This window comes from Dermacentor andersoni, chromosome 2 (assembly GCF_023375885.2).
Source record: "Dermacentor andersoni chromosome 2, qqDerAnde1_hic_scaffold, whole genome shotgun sequence".
Lineage (NCBI taxonomy): Eukaryota > Metazoa > Arthropoda > Arachnida > Ixodida > Ixodidae > Dermacentor > Dermacentor andersoni.
The window spans coordinates 182,768,032-182,786,329 of NC_092815.1; the positions used below are offsets into that span (position 1 = coordinate 182,768,032).

General features: G+C 48.3%; 1 protein-coding gene across 1 annotated transcript in view; it reads right to left on the reverse strand.

Moving 5' to 3' along the window:
- Positions 1–16,499, reverse strand: part of LOC126540846 (uncharacterized) — a 97,723-nt gene extending 81,224 nt beyond the window's left edge. Inside the window, exons 1-3 of the mRNA XM_050187674.2 lie at positions 16,390–16,499; positions 8,750–8,853; positions 1,810–1,911 (exon numbers count right to left, since the gene is read on the reverse strand). Coding sequence (XP_050043631.2) covers positions 1,810–1,911; positions 8,750–8,853; positions 16,390–16,492 — 309 coding nt within the window. The 5' untranslated portion in view covers positions 16,493–16,499. The remainder of the gene's footprint in view (positions 1–1,809; positions 1,912–8,749; positions 8,854–16,389) is intronic.
- Positions 16,500–18,298: the final 1,799 nt, after the last annotated feature.

Here is an 18,298-nt window from a genome sequence, read left to right on the forward strand (position 1 = left end):
TTTACGGCGGCACTCGTCCATCAAAACACACCCGTTAATGGCCTCACCTTCCGGACCCCCAATATTACTCACGCGGAGGAGCTGGCTATCGCGCTTGCTGCCGCAGATCCAGCGCCTCCTGTCATCATTACTGATTCGAGGGGTGCTTGCCGCAACACAGAACAAGGCCAAATCCCCATATCGTGCCTTCCAAATACTTAAAAAATGTGAGAACCAGGGATTCCAAGCTCGGCGCTCCATCATTTGGGTGGGCCGCAGCTTATCAGGGAATACAGGGGAACGAAGTAGCCGACGCCACAGCCCGGGCGCTTTATTTCCGGGCGCCACCTCTATCTCCCGTCGACGAGGCCCCTGAATTCAAAGCGGCAATCGCCTCTAAAGAAGTCACACAGCTGCATCAGCTTAATTACGGCCGATGCTTCCCCCCTTGCAAAGGCCTCAAAAAGACGGAGGAGCGCTGGCTTCTCCGTCTCTACACGAATACAGTACTGTGCCCGGCGGTGCTCAACACTTCAACCCGGCATTTTCGGGCGAGTGCCCGCACTGTGGGGAGGTGTTTGCGGACATACCACATGGTGTGAGCATGCCCCTCCAACCCTGCTTTCTCCGCAAACCCCTACCCTACGCGAGAGGACTGGGAGGCCGCCCTGCTCGGCTGCTCAACCCTCCAGGACCAACGTGCCCTGTTGACCCGAACCAAAGCCGCTGCAGAAGCCACGGGGGTCCCGGACTAGGGACTCCCCCCCCCCGACTTGGTAAGGGCTGGGCCCTTAGGGCTCAGCTCACACCTCTCCTGTAAATAGCAGAAATAAGTTTATCACCGCCACCACCGCCTTACGCGCGATTTTATCTACATGCACCTACCGTTGATCACGTTTACTACCTCACACTGTCGAGAAATGCAAGGTTCGACCAACATTTTACGGCGCCGAAGCAACGGTTTTCGCGCACTGCAGTAGGGCTTGTGAGACCGGGTAGTTGGTGGTTCATGTTTATAAACAGCGCAAAACCAAGCAACGGGCGTCAGAAAAAAAAAGGAGGGTACTGGGGGGATTTGGAGGAGCGACGAGTCCTCTCGTGGCCGATAATGATATATATATATATATATATATATATATATATATATATATATATATATATATGTATATTGCACCTCAAGAGGAACAGTGCGTTAAATTCTGGACGAATTTAGCATGTTGTAAAACGGAATCAGGTTATTATTGTGTCCACTGCAGGACGAAGGCCGTTCTCGGCGATCCTATATTACCCCTGACCTGCGCTAGCCGATTCCAAGTTGTACCTGCAAATTTGCTCATTTCATCACACCACCTAATTTTCTGCTGTCCTCGACTGCGCTTCCTTACACACATATATATATATATATATATATATATATATATATATATATATATATATATATATATATATATATATAAAAGCGAGGGGCCCGATTTTTGTTAGTCATATCATAAGCCAACAAAGACGTCAAGGACGGATTAGGTAAAATTACTTGTACCTATTATTTCAATTAAAGGAATCGTTAATTCAAATATGAAGTACATTAAGTCATTTCATCTAAGCAGTCCTTGACGTCTTTGTTGGCTTATGATATGACTAACAAAAACCGGGCCCCTCACTTTATTCCTAGTGGTTCATATTATGTATATATATATATGTATCGTAGCAAGCCAGCGTCGCCTCCCAGTCTAAAGGGAGCCGACGCTGTAGGCTCGTAGCAAATGCGTCGCGTATGCGACGCAGTGCACTGTGTGGCTAACCAGGCAAAACAACCAGACGAGGAACACTCACCAACACGCTTTCCTCGGTTACCGCCAGCTGGCACAGGTAGGTGATGCCAGCGGAACCTAGCCAAGTGGTATCGTTTGGCTGGTTCATCAGGACGTGTGTCCACTGCGACGGAAGTTCCAAAGTTAAATCTCGGTTTCATCTCGACCCAGGCACGCACGCAGTAGTATACATACGCACACGTAACTAGAACTGTCGGTGTTCTGCACGGCGTTTTGATGCATAGCGAACATGTGTCTACCCGAGTAGACGGCAAGACGCGTAGACGTAAGCCGCGCGACAGCGGATTACAATGTTTCTGAGATCGCCCTGCTTTGCTTCGCGCTATTTTATGTTTTACTCGGTGGGAAACCGAACGAGCACACACTTCAGACCCGGTGACGGAAGGGAGAAAAACAACCAACAAAATAAGGAGAGAGCACAGCGTTAATCATTGTATTATGCGCTTGAAAATCTGCATTTGTTGAGGCGAGAATATAGGTTGTTTGCTCTTTCATTGCGTAACCCAGCAGAGGAACAAAGCTTTCTCCGGCACATTTGTTGGGGTACAGGAGAAGGTTATATTATTCACTATTAGGCGGATTTGTCGTATACAGAATTTTGCGCTATCGTATATGTTGAGCTGCTCGGCGAGAATATTCGGCGTTGACTCCAGAGGCCGTGCGGACAACGGGCAGGGAAAAGAGCGAGGAAGGGAGTAGGGATAATGCCTATATGTAAGCGGATTCGTTTTCTCGAATCGGTGAAATACGATTCACCGCGTGTGCAGAGACGCGTGTGCAACCAAATGCCGCGTCTCGCGGCATTTGTTAACGCAGCCCTTGATTATGCACGCATCAGTATTTATTATGTGTACTAAGTGTCGTTACAATCGCTTGCACATCTCCATACATGGTAGCACGCGAAAAAAACGGGAACGACCTGCTACGGTACGGCTTGTCAGAACAAAAAATTAAGGAACTAGGGGTGGAATTCACTAAGCCGCGCCTGCGGTGCGCACTTTCTTAGCCGAAAAGTAATTACGCTGCGGTAAGGGTGCAACTGAAGTGGCAGCTCACTTGACTTGTATATAAGAGCGATCTGCGTTATATGAGAGTTTATACTTATATGAGACATATATATATGAGACTTATATGAGACTTATACGTGACTTGTGAGATCGTGAAGGAAGCAACGCACGACTTAAACAACAAGAAAAGAAAGAAGCACGATCAACTGTTAGCATGCATGATCGCACAGCATGCCTCTGTACTTGAGGCTGCATTCGCACGGCGAAATCGCTGCACACCCAACTCTTGGACTGCATTCCTTTTCCGGGCGTCTGCTAAAGGGCAGACGAGAGCAATCACGCTCGCCCGTTGGCCGCATTGCCGTCAAAAGAATGGCAGCGGAAGTGTCACCGTTCTTCTCGCATTTCTGAGAGAGAGAGGACTGGTAGACACAGTCATATTTGGTGCAGAAAGAGACACACAAGCGGAGCAATAGCTGGCCAGGTCTGCCAGGCTAACCCCGCCTGTAGCAACATCACCACCGCCATATTACAAAGTGTCTTTATTTTGATACTCATTAGGGAAGCTGTATAATTAAACTGTATAATTAACGAGTCCCTACAACCTGAAGGCAAAACTAGCAGCACTCGCATGTACATCGGAACGGCATGTGATCGCGCTGCACACGGTAGCAAGTGCGGTTCTAATGCGGCGTCTAGGCTCAATATCTTCTCTGCCACCGGTACCGTCTAAGGTGCGGGCGAAATGCGAGAACACTCTTGTACTTAGATTTAGGTGCGCGTTAAAGAACCCCAGGTGGTCAAAATTTCCGGCGTCCTCCACTACGGCGTGCCTCATATATAATCAGAAAGTGGTTTTGGCACGTAAAACCTCATAATTTATTTGACGATGCCGTCGAGCAACAACCGACGACGAAACGCGCGCTCCCTTCGCATATTATCCCTATCGAGGCGACGGAGAGCTATGAAAGCAGCCATGAAAGACATGCAGAAAGAAACCGTGGCTACCAACACTGCCAAACTTTTGAAAGAAAATTTCGCTGCTTGATATCCCTTTGTAATAAGTTTCGCTGCTTATCATACTTTTACGCTGTATCAGCGATGGCCGCTGTTCCATGCCTTCTCCTCAGCTGACAAAAACGATCATGCCTGGCGCCAAGCAATCAGTTCGTTTTGAAGACTCAGGCGGTCGCATTCTGATAGAGGCGAAATGAACAAAGGCGCGTCCGCTGCAATCTTGCAGCCCCATAACAAATCATTGGTTGGTTACGTCAACGCGTGCAGCCTCAACTACGGTGTTCATTACAGCCAAAGCGGTACCTTACAGAACTTAACGCGAATCGGTCAACGTAAGAACAATGACCAACGCCAACGCTTCCTTAAGTTTACCAGCTTTACAAGAACACCCGTTCAAGTGCACGTCAGAATACGGCGAAGCAGCGCACGCAAAGCACACAACGGTTCGACATTCGAGATGGTTTCGGATCAAATCGGTTCGAGTCGTCGATCTTGTTACACCGACGCACTTTGTCCGGATCCCGTCACTGCACAAATAGTGTGAGGCCTAGGTTGGGTTGATTTGATCCAAGCGGCGGCAGACGCCGTTTTGTAAGCACGCGAATGGAGCCTCACAGAAGCGAACTGCAGCTCAAGAGGAACAGTGCGTTGAAATTTCGGACGAATTTAGCATGTTGGAAAACGTCATCAGGCCATTTTTGTGTCCACTACAGGACGGTGGCCATTATCGGCGATCCGATATTCCCCCTGACTTGCGCTAGCCGATTCAAAGTTTTAGTTGGTAATTTTCTAATTTCATCACCCCACCTAATTTTCTGCCGCTCTCGACTGCGCTACCTTTCCACCAGCATCCACTTTGTATGTCTAGTGGACCACCGATTATCCGCCCCACGAATCACGTAGCTTGCTGAGCTCCACTTTTTCCTCTTAATGAAGCCTTGAATATCGACTACACCCGTTTGCTCTCAGATACCACTCTATTCTTATCTCCTGTTGTTAAGCCTAACATTTTCTTTCCATCGCTCGTTGCGCGGTGCTTAATTTGTTATCTAGCTTCCTTGGGAACTTCCAAATTTCTGCCTGATATGTTTGCACCAATATAATTCAATGTTTGCACTTTTTTGCTTTTCAATGACCGTGGTAAGCTCAATGTCATGATTTGGTAGTTCCTGCCATATGCGCTCCAACCTATTTTCATTATGTAATTTTCTTATCACCAGGGCCCCCTGTAAGTAACAGACCTAGATAGACGTACTCTTTCGCACATTCTAGAGGCTGAATGTCGATCATGAATTTCTGTGCGATTTACACGCTATTGAACATTACCGTTCTTTCCTGCATATTAGCCTTGTACCCTACTCTTCGACTTTCTCCGTTAAGGTCCTCAATCGTTTGTTCATGCCCGAATTGTTTACAATTCATCCTCGGTGTTACTCAACAGGACAATGTCATCTGCAAACCAAGGCTGTTGAGATATTCGCGGTTGATCCTCACTCCTACGCCTTCATAGTCTAATAACATGGATATTTCTAAGCTTGCAGTGAATAGGACTGGATAGATTGTGTGTCTGCAAACAAAGGTTGTTAACCTCTGCAATGTGAACAAAAAAGATGGCGGCGCAGCGCGGAGGAGGGGGGGGGGGGTATCTGGGCCGGCTAACGTCCGTAAAGTGAACGAAGTAGGTGGCGGCGCGAGCGCCGAATAGGGGAGAGCGGACGATAGTACGGAGGAGAGAAAAGAAAGCTTAGGACAGGTGATTTTACGGGGCGCCGTAGCTGCGTAGTGGGGGAGTACACCCGTTTTGGCTACCGTTGCTGCCGGCTGCGTCTGATGTCGTCTGCCATCAATACAACGGCGCTGCAGTTGTGGTGGGAAAACACGGACAAGTGCCCTGCGGTAGCCTCCGTGGTGTGTAAGAACCGGATTGCGTATTGCAGAGTTAGACCACTCGAACAAGAATGGGGAAAATGGGAAGACCATGCATTGTGCGCACGGCCGAAGAACAAGCCGAGTACAAGGAGAGGCGTCCACAGCAGAGACGCGGCTATAACCAACGACTACGGGCCCGTATGAAAGCGGACAATGCGACCAGTGGCTTTGCCTCCAAAGAACTTCAGCGAGAGCAGATGCACGAGTCTAATTCTCGGCGTCGAGCGCAAGCTACGGATGAAGATCACGCACTGGAGCCCGCTCGTAAGCGCCAAACTAGGTCGTTCGAGTCTGCGTCCAAGCGGCAGAAGCGTGAGTTGCCACCTCCTTTGAATTCCACCGCAGCGAATTCTAAATTCGTTTCTGGACGCGGAGTTTGGCCGTTAGCTGCTCAGAACAGCCTCGCTGGCTAATATGGCACCATATGAATGATTCGGCCCAAACTTTTTTTTTTTTATACGTGGATGTGATTGTATAGACGTATTGACGTCCCGTTTCTTATCGCAGACGGAATCGCTGTTCGTCTTACGCATACGTTCGCTCACACCGCAAGCTGCAGGATGAGCGAAACCGTGGGCACAGACACCACGACGTCGCTTCGACTTGGTGCTGAATTGAAACTATGAGCAATAGCATAATAGAAGGCTGAGGATAACAGCATGGAAGGTAACAACTAATTTGATAATCAGATAGTTAGGCGTTTTTAACGCGTAAGCATTCTTTGGAGTGCCCTGGAGAAACCGTGCCTTTCCCGTAACGCCTTGTAACTGGTAGAAAAGTGCTTAATTGGTCAAGTTAAGACATTTGAGCGTTATAGCAGTCTAACTGTAGATGAATGGTGGCTTTAGAATTGATTTACAAAAAACACTGGTCACGTCGCCGTCGCCTCGACATAGAAATTTGATGCAATAAAATAGTATAGCATGACAATAATAACAGGTTGGTGTATGTGGTTGGGCAAAAAACGCGTTATGGTAACGGTCAGGATCAGTTTACACGATCGCCTTGAAAGGGCCGGATGGGCAGAGACGAGTTCTTGCAATGACACCAAAGAAACCGTAAGCTTGGTGAAACGGAGAAGCAGTGTAGGAACGATGAACCACAAAGGGAATATCGTAGTCGGCAGAAGGAACAATGAGAACAGCGACAGCAACTGTAAGATAATAAACAGGAAGGAGAGCAAGGGATTTGTTCAGAAGCGGATCGGAAACGGACGTTACGGGCGACGCTCGATATCAAAATTCTCCAGAAATTGACAATATTCTACTAATGCGTGAGAATTCTTTCGCTCCGGAAAAAAAAGCGATGAGTAGACTTGCATAAGCTAGCAACGTAAGTAAGCAAGTGCGAAGTAACAGCAGAGTCAAATATTGATTACGCGTTATTAATTAATTATTAAATTTTCTGTAGTATTTTTTGCGCTGTTTCATCTAGTACTGGAAACGATAACCTCGAAAGCCTCTGGAAAGGTAATCCGAAAGCCACATGAGCGAGGCAAAGCCCAACCTAGAAAACAAAATGCCCCAAGAAAGTGCTCGAAACACACCAATGACGAACTTGATGGTGGTCAGGGCCAGACACTTCACTTCTACCTGCTACCATCCAATACAGTTCCATGACGAGTATGAAAAGTCAGGTTATTGCACGCATAGAGAAACATGGCCTATAAGACACTTTTTCGTTACCCCTAGAAGTGGGCCCATTTTCATTGCTTTATGTTTTAAAGTTTCATTTCAAGGCATAATAGTGCCCACTGATACTACCATACATAAACTGAAGCCTCGTCACTGGTGTTTGGAGTGAAGGTAAAGCAGTAATAATTGCTCAGACAGTTTGAGAAATCGTATGCGAAGCTTCAAACATATTCACCAGCCCTTCCACTCTGTGAACTAGGAAGAGCAGCGAAGCAGTGGTGTGTTTTACCTCAATCGACACATTATGTATATTGTAACGTAGATTGAAGACGGAGTCTTACAAAATAGACGCTTCTCTTTAATGGCGGGCCAGAAGAACGTGCAGCTCATGTGCTTCATCGTCTTTCATGGCGCCAACCTATGCGCGTGTCGTCCCGTGGTGCGAGAGCCCCACATCATTGTGTCAATATGTAGGTATTATTATTATTATTATTATTATTATTATTATTATTATTATTATTATTATTATTATTATTAAGGTCGCCTAAGCGACTATGATGTAGCCACAACAGACAACGCCCGCTGGTGGTGAAGTGTGTATAGGACGCAGGTGGCCATAGCATTGCCGGGGCGCTAAGAAGCGCCTCATGCAAGACGACATGCAGGGTGTTTCAGCAAACACTTTCAAATTTTCTTTGCAAATCGCCTGTGGCTGATAGCACAATTCTAGTCCATGAGCTGGTCTACTCGAAGAGGCTGATATGCACAAATAATTCAAACACATAATCGACTAATTAAGAATTCATTAAAAAAGTATAGCTAATTACCTTGCGAAACACTTTGCAATTCAAATATTTTAGCGCGTAAGACTGCAAGACATATCTACTTGAAAAAAGAATTGTGCGGATGGCACCATTTACGAGATATGCGCCGTCAAACTTGCGGCACAAATGCACTGTCGTCCCACTTACTTTCCTAACAAAACGTCGATGTCTGCATTGATGCTCAAAAGTAACTGGAACGCCGCAAAGTTCGGGAATTAATATCTAGAAACTGGTGTTATCCTGAGAATTCGTTCCAAGCCGATGCGCCTTGCGGACTCCCCGGCTAGAATTTGTAAGTTGCAATATATACCATACGATAATTAGCTTAAGACGTAATTAGTGCATGTTTGTTAATTAGTTGATTATGCATATCGATTCTTTGTGGATGTAATGTCCGTCTCTTCGAACAGACATGGTCATGGACCAGAATTGCGCTACCTGCCACAGGAAATTAACAAAAAAAATTGAAAGTGTTCGCTAAAACACCCGGTAAAAGACATGATGAAACTTGGCATGCGTCTCCTGCTCACCTGTCTGGCGATTTTAGCACAAATTTGCTCTTCTTTAAGGGTTTCGTCCAGCACAATAATGCCGAGGCTCTCCTGCGCCTCTGCTGCCGGGCCGAACACCATGTCTGCAAAAATTCGTTTGGAAAACTAAGCAACAAAACCTGAAACCTGAATGTGAACATAACACAACAAAGTACGCTTGCTGCCCTCTACAGGTGAATGTACTGCGCTTTTCTAACGTTAGCATTTGGCATGAGGAGATACAGTACTTAACGCATTGGCTGCTCGTACGCCAGCCCCGTTTTGACCCCGTAACGTTCTTTCCAAAACCTGTGCAACCAATAGTGGGTTTCGCATTGCATGGCACCGCATAATGCAATCGGGAGCAACATTATTTTAGTACAACAAAAGAACTGGAGCACAACATAAGTTGAACAAATAGTGATTTGAAACCGGCTTCAAGACGAAATGGGCCTAATACGGATTAACGTGACTGGCCCGCAACATATTTAGCGATGCTATTAGGCTTTGCAAGTATATACGCTCACAGGGGTAACTGCGGGATTGAGCTTTGATACAACCACAATACTCATGAAAAAAAAATTCGGTGACGATTTAGTGGTAAAAGCGAGATGAATAGATACATATAAATGCGACCACAGTTTGTTATCTTAAATCCTGCACTGTAGATAGCCAAGCAAGCAGTCGTGGAGTACTGGACGGAAGTTTGATGCTGCAGCTGTTCAGCCAATTTGAGAATCATGCTTAGTACATGGTTTTTGTACAATTAGTATCGGCTTGTCGACAAAAGATACTGCAGCATCTTTTGCTACTCTTTGTCACCCAGTTGTGTCAGCGTGCTCGCCGCACAACGCTTAAGGCTCGTTTATAGTCCGACGTTATCGGCGCGCGGGCGAGTGTCGTTCGAGGTCAGTCACGCTACGTCGGTTGCGCTGCGCCAGCCGAGGTGCCATCCCCTCTATACTTCAACGCGCTCCGTAGGCTGCTATCTTCGGAGCATGCGCAGAAGGTTCGCCAAGTCGCGCGCCGTCCGCAAAAGCCGTCTGCGGAGTTGTGTTGGCGCCTTTTCCTTCGCGCGCAATGCATTGTGGTGCCAGAGTTCCGCCGACTTCGACGCGCGAATGGCTCAGGAGCCATATCGACGCCGGGCCCGTAGGGGCGCGTTGGAAGCCGCCGGTTACGTTGGCTGCGCCGGTGCGCCCGACTATAGAGGGGTCGTTTTCGCCGACGTGACGTAGCGTGCGCGCGCGCGCGTTCGCGCGGGCGTTACGTCGGACTATAAACGGCCCTTTACGCATGGTAGCTAAAGGGCCGTTTATAGTCCGACGTAACGCCCACGCGCGCGCAAGCTACGTCACGTCGGCGAAAACGACCCCTGTATAGACAAGAACGGCACCGAGAGCGGCGCTGCTGCGCCGGTGTTGAGAGCGCCGCATGCGAAGCAAAATTCTATTAGCGGGTGGTACCCCTCTCCCATCTCTCGTTCGCGCCGCCTTGATTGCCTCCTGCACTGCGCGTGTTTGGGCACGTTTCGCGCCGCGCGCGGTGTGTCCCTACGTGGGTGCGCGTGAAGGGCGGTGTACAGTCTGTTTCACATTTAGGGGAAAACTCGGAGCGCATTGCATCGCGATGCGGCGAGCGCTTGAGTCAGGCGGCAGCAGCTCGCGCAGGTGCTCAAGGGGCGGGATCTTGAACGGCGTCGTCTGCAACGGCGGCGCGCGCTGGCCGCATTGTTGCTAAACGTTCTACTATCAGTTGCAGGGCGCCGATCTCATCGTTACGGCGTGAAATGGGCCGGTATTCTTTACTATGCGTTGTGCGACGCCAACTGATATGCCTCGAAGGTAAGTTCATCGCTGCAGGGCAGTCATAGACGACGTACTGATTCCATACATTCTTGACGGCCCGTTTCTGGAAGGCGACTATATATTCTAACGCGATAGGTCGCCTATCCACACTGCTCGTGTGGTGCAACAACTGATAGAAGAGCGCACAGTCACTCTCTTGGAGTGGCCGCCTGAATCCCCGGGCGCCAACATCATTTAAAATGTCTGGGGCTCGTTGAAAGTATCGCTGGCGCACCATCCCCTCTATCAGTCGCCCGAGGATAGGCTTCGATCCACCATCGTCATCGACTGAGACGTGCTGCGAATGAACACATCCCTGATCAAGTCATTCTGCACTTCACTTCCTTCCAGGATGAGCGCTGTCATCGCTGCCACTGGGGACATGACGAGATACTGAAGTTCCGTGCGTGACGTGTCGAATTCCCCGCCGGCGGGCAGAGTCTGTCTGGTGTAGCGAATGATTGTCGAGAAAAATAATTTCTAGCTCATTGTCTGAACCTAAAACATTCATTTATTCGCATCCGTTTGTTTCATCGTGTTCGACTCCCATAGTTATCATTGTTGAGTGCTTTGTTTTCCTTTCGAGTCAAACAAAGACTGAACACGTTGCGCGCACATCTTAGTGCGTCTTTTCGCTGCTTATTACGGTAGCACACACAGTGAAGAAATGTACGTGCACTGCCCCTGACAGTAGCACGCTTCCCGACAATGCGGCCAGCGCGCGCCGCCGTAGCAGACGACGCAGATCACGACTTCGCCCCTCGAGCGCCTGCGCCTGCTCGAGCTGCTGCCACCGCACGACTCCATTGCTTGCCGCATCGCGATGCAACACGTTCCGAGTTTTCCCCTAAGTGTGAAACAGACTGTACACGCTTCTATTTGCCTTTAAGAAGATCGGTACGCTTGACGATTCTTTTTATGGCTGCAATGCGGCGAAAGGGCAGCGTCTGCTTAACCATGTAAGTGACGCTGAGCAGGTGATTGGAAACGACATCGTATGTACCGCCGGAAAAATCGTCAGCACATACGATGCGGCACGTACATACGGCACATACGAGCTAAAGTCATTTTTGCAGTTTCTCACAATATGTTTGCTACAAATCCGTGTTGTCTCTGATGGCGACACTGTGCGGAAATAAACAAAATATATCGATGACTTAAATGATATTGCGCGACAAAAGACGACACGGACGTGAGAGACGACACACCAAGCGCTTGGTGTGTCGTCTCTCACGTCCGTGTCGTTTTTTGTCGCGCAATATCATTTAAGTAATGGATTACCAACTTGCCCGGAATGCTGCTCTCAAAAATATGTCGCTGCATAGCACAAGTATGACATGCGAACACAACTTTAACTAGTGCGTCCCCTACAATATGGAATAGAAGCAGCAGTGTAGACAGCTTGGCCATTTTTTAACAGTGCTCAAGAGATGGAAGTTGAAAGTATTAGTAATCATTCCTGCTTCAGCAATGCCGGCGCGACCAGGACGCGGGCGTGTATCGTCCAGCAACTCGATCGATCGGTGCAGTGGTGAAGCGGGAATGAACTCTGGTCATGCTCAATGCATCGTGCACATATTCACTTTCTCGGCACGCGTGAACTTCGGCCATTGCTAGCGCATACAACAGAAGTGGTTTCCATTCTTGGGCAGCGCACACATAAACGAAACACGAGAAAGACGACAGGACAAGCGCTCGTCGAACAACTTAAAGTTTTTATATGAATAAAAGGATTATGTACCGAGTAATTATTAAATTCATGTGGGTTACATATAAAAACCGTCATACACTCAGGAGTGATCAATGAACGAGCCCGCTTCGTTTTCCAGTTGTTTACTTCGCTCGGCGCACCGCAGTAATCCATGTGTGTCGTCTAATTTTTTCGTACCATTTTCTTGTGAATAGGCAGAATTTCACTGGTGGCATCAACCCTTTCGTGTTTACATTGCTGCCGTGACAGTTAACAACACAATAATAATTTCCGGTCATCCGAAGAGGCGCCGTCGCAGACAAGAGACGTCTCGCGCGCAGCGCGAACTGAACGCGGGCGCGACCGAGGGAAGCGGCGGCGGAAACCTACACCCGTTGGAGATGAAATCGTTCCGCCAGGGGAGAAACGAGCGCTGGCGTCTAGGATGAAACGTGGCGTGCGGTCGTCTATACAGTGGCGTAGCTAGGTCGTCTGGCCCCCGGGGCCCTTGGCTCTTCTGTCATCCCCCCCCCCCCCCGCCCCCCCCCGGGTGTAGTCGATGAAGGCGAGGATACTGCCTCTATAGTCGGGCGCACCGGCGCAGCCAACGTAACCGGCGGCTACCGACGCGCCCCGACGGGCCCGGCGCCGATATGGCTCCTGAGCCATTCGCGCGTCGAAGTCGGCGGAACGCTCGCACCACAATGCATTGCGCGCGAAGAAATAGGCGCGAACACAACTCCGCAGACGGCTTTTGCGGACGGCGCGCGACTTGGCGAACGTTCTGCGCATGCTCCGAAGATAGCAGCCGACGGCGCGCGCGTTGAAGTATGGGCACGTTGCAAGTGCTAGGCGGCGCCCTGTCTTCCCGACCCCTAGCGCCATCTGACGAATAGTTGCGCGAATGTGGTAGGATTACTCACGGCGTCAGCGGCTCGCGCTGCGTGCTTGGCGCCCTGTCAAACGGTAGCGATGGCGCGAAACAGCGTGCCGGTATTAATTTTAACCGGGTTTCGGGAATTGCAAGATCTTCATAGCTTTTTTCGTGAAAAGAATTTAGAGAAAGGAAGTCGTCTATTTGAAGTGGGGCACGTCTACGACGTGAGGGAAGTGTTGAACTCGCACTGATCGGAAGTGACTGCTAGGTTTATTCCGCAAACGAAAAATAATGCACCAGCGAGATGCGTGAAGCTCAGCGTAAGTTACTTCGTTATCTACGGTGTGGACGCATGAAATTATCGGCGACATTGATTCTTGAAGATCGGCGACAGCAGACAAATCTTACCGGGCAGCTGTGATTACCGTGCTGGCATCGCAGGGAAGTGCAAGAACGCCGCGGTAGTTTCCCTGTACATACAGGACGGCAAATACGAATCCAAAACATCTCATCCAAGAACGCGGGGCGTACGAACGACTCGTAATACCTACCAGAGGTATTCTAACGTTGCTCTCCCCAAAAACAAAAAAAAGGGGATGAACTTACGAGTTGTGTTAGACTACGCTGGGAAAATATTTTCGCCCCAGTTACTGGAAGTGCGATACTTTTACGATGCGATTTTTCAGTGCGTGCAAAGGAGGTTCCAATAAACCAAGTTGTCAAAAATTTTGGTGATCTCAACTGCCCCTTAGTTGATATGCTGGGCGCAGAAGTGTATGCCAGCTCAGCCGGCTGCAAGCCCTAGCGCTGTTTGAATGGGAGAGGATTGGGAAATAGTTCCACACCTTTACTGCGGTACAGTGTGGGAACAAACTACTTTGTTTGCTGCATATCCTGGTACGCACTACAGGCAGTGGCGTAGCAACGTGGCCAGTGGGGGGGGGGGGGGGGGGGGTCATATACGTCTGAAGACACGCGGAAATTGTTGATATCCTCGCCTTCCGCCTTCCTCGAATAAACCCGGAGGGGGGGGGGGGGGGGGTGACAGAAGACCTATGGGCCCCGGGTGCCAGACGACCTAGCTACGCCACTGACTGCAGGTGTCCCGTTGCTGCCATCATTGCTGTAAAAGCAATGCATTCAACGTTAACGCACTTGGCATAACGCCGGAACATAAAACAGCTTATGCCGTCGGACGAGCGCGATCCAGTGTTGACGCCGATCAGCTTCATACGGTCGGCTTGGAAACCTGTAAAACTTTGTTCCTCGTGAGTTGGTGTACGTGCTGTTGCAGCCCACTACTCAACAGCTCGGGTTGCACTTCGGCATTGCTCAGAAAAGGCAACAGCTACGCGCGAAACAGTGCACAGACAGGCTTTCCGAACGGAAGCGGGCCGGTCGTATCCTGCCGGTTCCGCGCTCGCCGCCGCGAGGGGCGCCCTAGTAGGCGCGGGAACTACGTTCGCAACCTGCCTATAGAGCAGATGGCATCTCGGCTGGCGCAGCGCAACCGACGTAGCGTGACTGACCGCGAACGACGCTCGCCCACGCGCCGATAACGTCGGACTATAAACGTGCCTTAAGCGCTTGGGTTCAGAGTAGACGATTATTTACAAAATAGTGCGCGCCCTTTTCCGTGCAGCTGCCCAACTACATTGTCTAGTCGGTAAACAAAGCATATCCCCGCTATCACTACCGGTGGTATTCGGTCGTTTCTCGGTCAGCTGAGCTGGGCTGGGTCTCTTGCGTTTCAAGAGATTACAAGGGAACGCGCTCTTCCCGACTGGTTGCAGGCGGTATACTTCAATGTAGACGAACGCCTTCCGACGTACGAGACACTGTTAGGGCTCGGAGAAAAGCCGAAAAAAAAAGAACTACAAGTTAGAAAGGCTGTGCATGATAACACATTGATATGCCATTTGTTTGCTTCTTTGGAATGTGCTCAGTACGATCAGCAAAGCTAGACACGTGACACAACGAAAGCGAAGAGACGTGGCGCTGCGATAACTACCAAACTCAAATGTCTATTACACGTAAGGTGGTTTACAAAACATTATAAGGCCACGAGAAAGAACACAGTGATGCAAACTTGACTTAAAAATGCACGGAATACTAATTGAAGACTAATTGAAAAATCAGAGTTTCATATTGGCTTTCGTTTTCTTTTTTTATGCCAACTGACGGTTCCTAAACGGCCTAACATGCAGTAAGTATAGTGCAGAAGAACATTTTGCTGGGCCAGTTGGAGCGTGGCTATGTTTTAGGAAGAGTTGCGTGTAAGAAAGAACAAAGAGGAATAGGCAGTGTTCACACGTGACAAAAAAGAAAGAAAGGGGGAATGAGGAGAAGCATATATATATATATATATATATATATATATATATATATATATATATATATATATATATATATATATGTGTGTTTTAGGGAGCGTTGCGCCTCAGAAGGAACAAACACAGGAAAAACACGGGGTAGACGAAAAGAGCGCGATAGGCGGTATTCACACATGACAAAAAAAAAAAAAAAGGAGGGAATGAGGAGGAGAGGGCAAATGGAGCCTGCGTCATGTCAACACAGGCTGCGCAGGAAATTGTGTTCAACGTGATATAAGGCAACAGAAGTATCACTTACGCAGTCATCGCCCTTTTCCTTGATGTGAAATGCTTCTCCTCATTCCCCCTTTCTTTCTTTTTTGTCACGTGTGAACACTGCCTATTCCTCTTTGCTCTTTCTTAGACGCAACTCTTCCTAAAACATAGCCATGCACCAACTCGCCCAGCAAAAAGTTCTTCTGCACTATAATGCATGTTGCGCCGTTTAGGAACCGTCAGTTGGCATAATAAAGAAAACGAAAGCAGATATGACACTCTGATTTTGCAATTAGTCTTCAATTAGAATTCCGTGAATATATATATATATATAATTATCGTAATCAGTACATAGACGTGTGTTTTCGTTCCATGTCCCCTGTATAGCGCTATTTCCTCCCAAAGCTTGCACAAATTAGCTCATTTCGTTACGTTATGTTGGTAAAGTCAGCGCTGGTACCACTGGCTGAGCGTCAACACGGCGCCCAGCCCGAAGTGCCGTGACTGCACTGTGCTATGTACACTGAAAACATTGTACTCTGCTGCGCACTGCGTGAGTGTCGCTTCCGAATAGCTGCCGTGCGGATGGCTAACATAACGTCGCTTAAACTGCTGCGCGATAGAGTTCTAGTACGCACCAATCTTTGGGATGTGTTCTCCGCCAGCCTTCTGGAAGAACTTTTCAAGGAACTCAAAGGCCTTCTTTGCAGTTCCCGTCAGGCCCGTATTCTCTTGCTTCATGTATATGTTCAATTTCTGCGAAGCGGAAACAAAGTGACCAAGGTAAGCTGTTGAAGTGGGTGACGTGACGCTAGAACTTTTGTGTAGGCTTCTTAGTGGTTGACTTCAATCAGGCTCCCGATTAGAAGTGACGTCAACAGGAATGCAATTAATCGAACACTTTATAGTTAAACCGGCGTGGAACGCTGCGTCTGTGCCCTTTCGCCACCTGCGGTAGTTAGATATGAGATAACGGATAGCCATAGCAGCAGAAGGTGAGTGCAGGGGGGGCTCAGCTGCGTACAGTAGCGATACTCGCAAACAGAACACTAGGAAGGATAATTGGATTACGGCAAACAAAACGCCACACTACCCATCACAATTGCTAACAAGTATATGGTATTAAAGAAATGTGGGGTTTTACGTGCCTAAACCACGATTTGATTCTGAGGTACGCCGTAGGAAGGGGGGCTCCGAAATGATTTCTACCACCTGGTGTTCTTTAACGTGAACCTAAATCAAAGCACATGGGTGTTTTAAGCACATGGGTGTTTTCGCATTTCGCTCCCATCTAGATGCAGCCGCCGTGGCCGGGATCCGATCCCGCGACCTCGTGCTTAGCAGCCCAGCACCATAGGCACTAAGCAACCGCGGCGGTTTATATGGTACTGTGATTTGTTACGCGGTGTTTTCATGTGAAGGATCTGACGGGTGTTAGGAAGCGCAGGGTAAATCATAGGACTAACATACATTCCAGTTCAGGAGGAACAGCCGGTGCTTTAGAGTGAGGAGAATTGAGTACAAAACACTTAGATAAAAGTCATGTCTGGTACCAAGGAACCTATAGTAGGGATGAATGAGGGGAGGATGCTTAGGAAAGCAGTAAATGTACGGCGGAATAATGCAGCAAAAACAGAAGATGCGAATGGAAAATAGAAGTAAAGTAGTGCTCAATATTCGGGGACTGCGCTTCGTTATGAGACCCGCCGTGGTTGATTAGTGGCTATGGTGTTGGGCTGCTAAGGCCAGGCGGCCGCATTCCTATGGGGGCGAAATGCACGAAACACTCGTGTACTTATATTTAGGGTCACGTTAAGCAACACCAGGTGGCATAATTTAATACTAATGGGCGTGGCGTGCCTCGTAATCAGATGGTGGTTCTGGCACGTAAAACCCCGTAACTATTTTTTTTTCCTTACGAGTGTAACTATGTATACGCGCTACATTTACTTCATCTAATCGTGTTACTCTGCGTCCCGACTTCGAATTATGAACAAAAAAAGTCTTCTTAAGAAAACGGTATGAAATTTAAACAAAAGTGCAAGCGAAAAAAATCAAGTGTTGGAACTCCAAGTTGTAGAAAAATTACTAGTTTCGCAGGCAGCTAAGGCAAAATTTTTGCTTAGAACCAGCTGCACACAGTAGAATGGCAAGTTTAGTGATTATTCGGCCGCGCACGTCGAATCACGAAAAAGAAAGGTTTAATGTATGCGAAAACTTCTAGGCGAAGGAACCACTCAGTGACGTAACCACTCATGACGTAAAACCACTCATAACCACTCATGACATAAAAAGAATCCAGATTTGAAGGAGTTTCCAATGCTTTCTTGAAGGGGGTGCGTTAAAATTTACAATATACCATCTTATAGGGATAATGAAGCTATCACATGTTACAAAATGGATTTAGAAATATCCCTCTTGAACAGAGAGCGCAGCGTTATACCGTTATACACACTGCTAGAAAAGCGACCGGAAACATCGTTTCCTTTCCACAACAGGATACTCAATCGTCGGCGCTACCATACTGCCGACACTCGGAGCTCACAT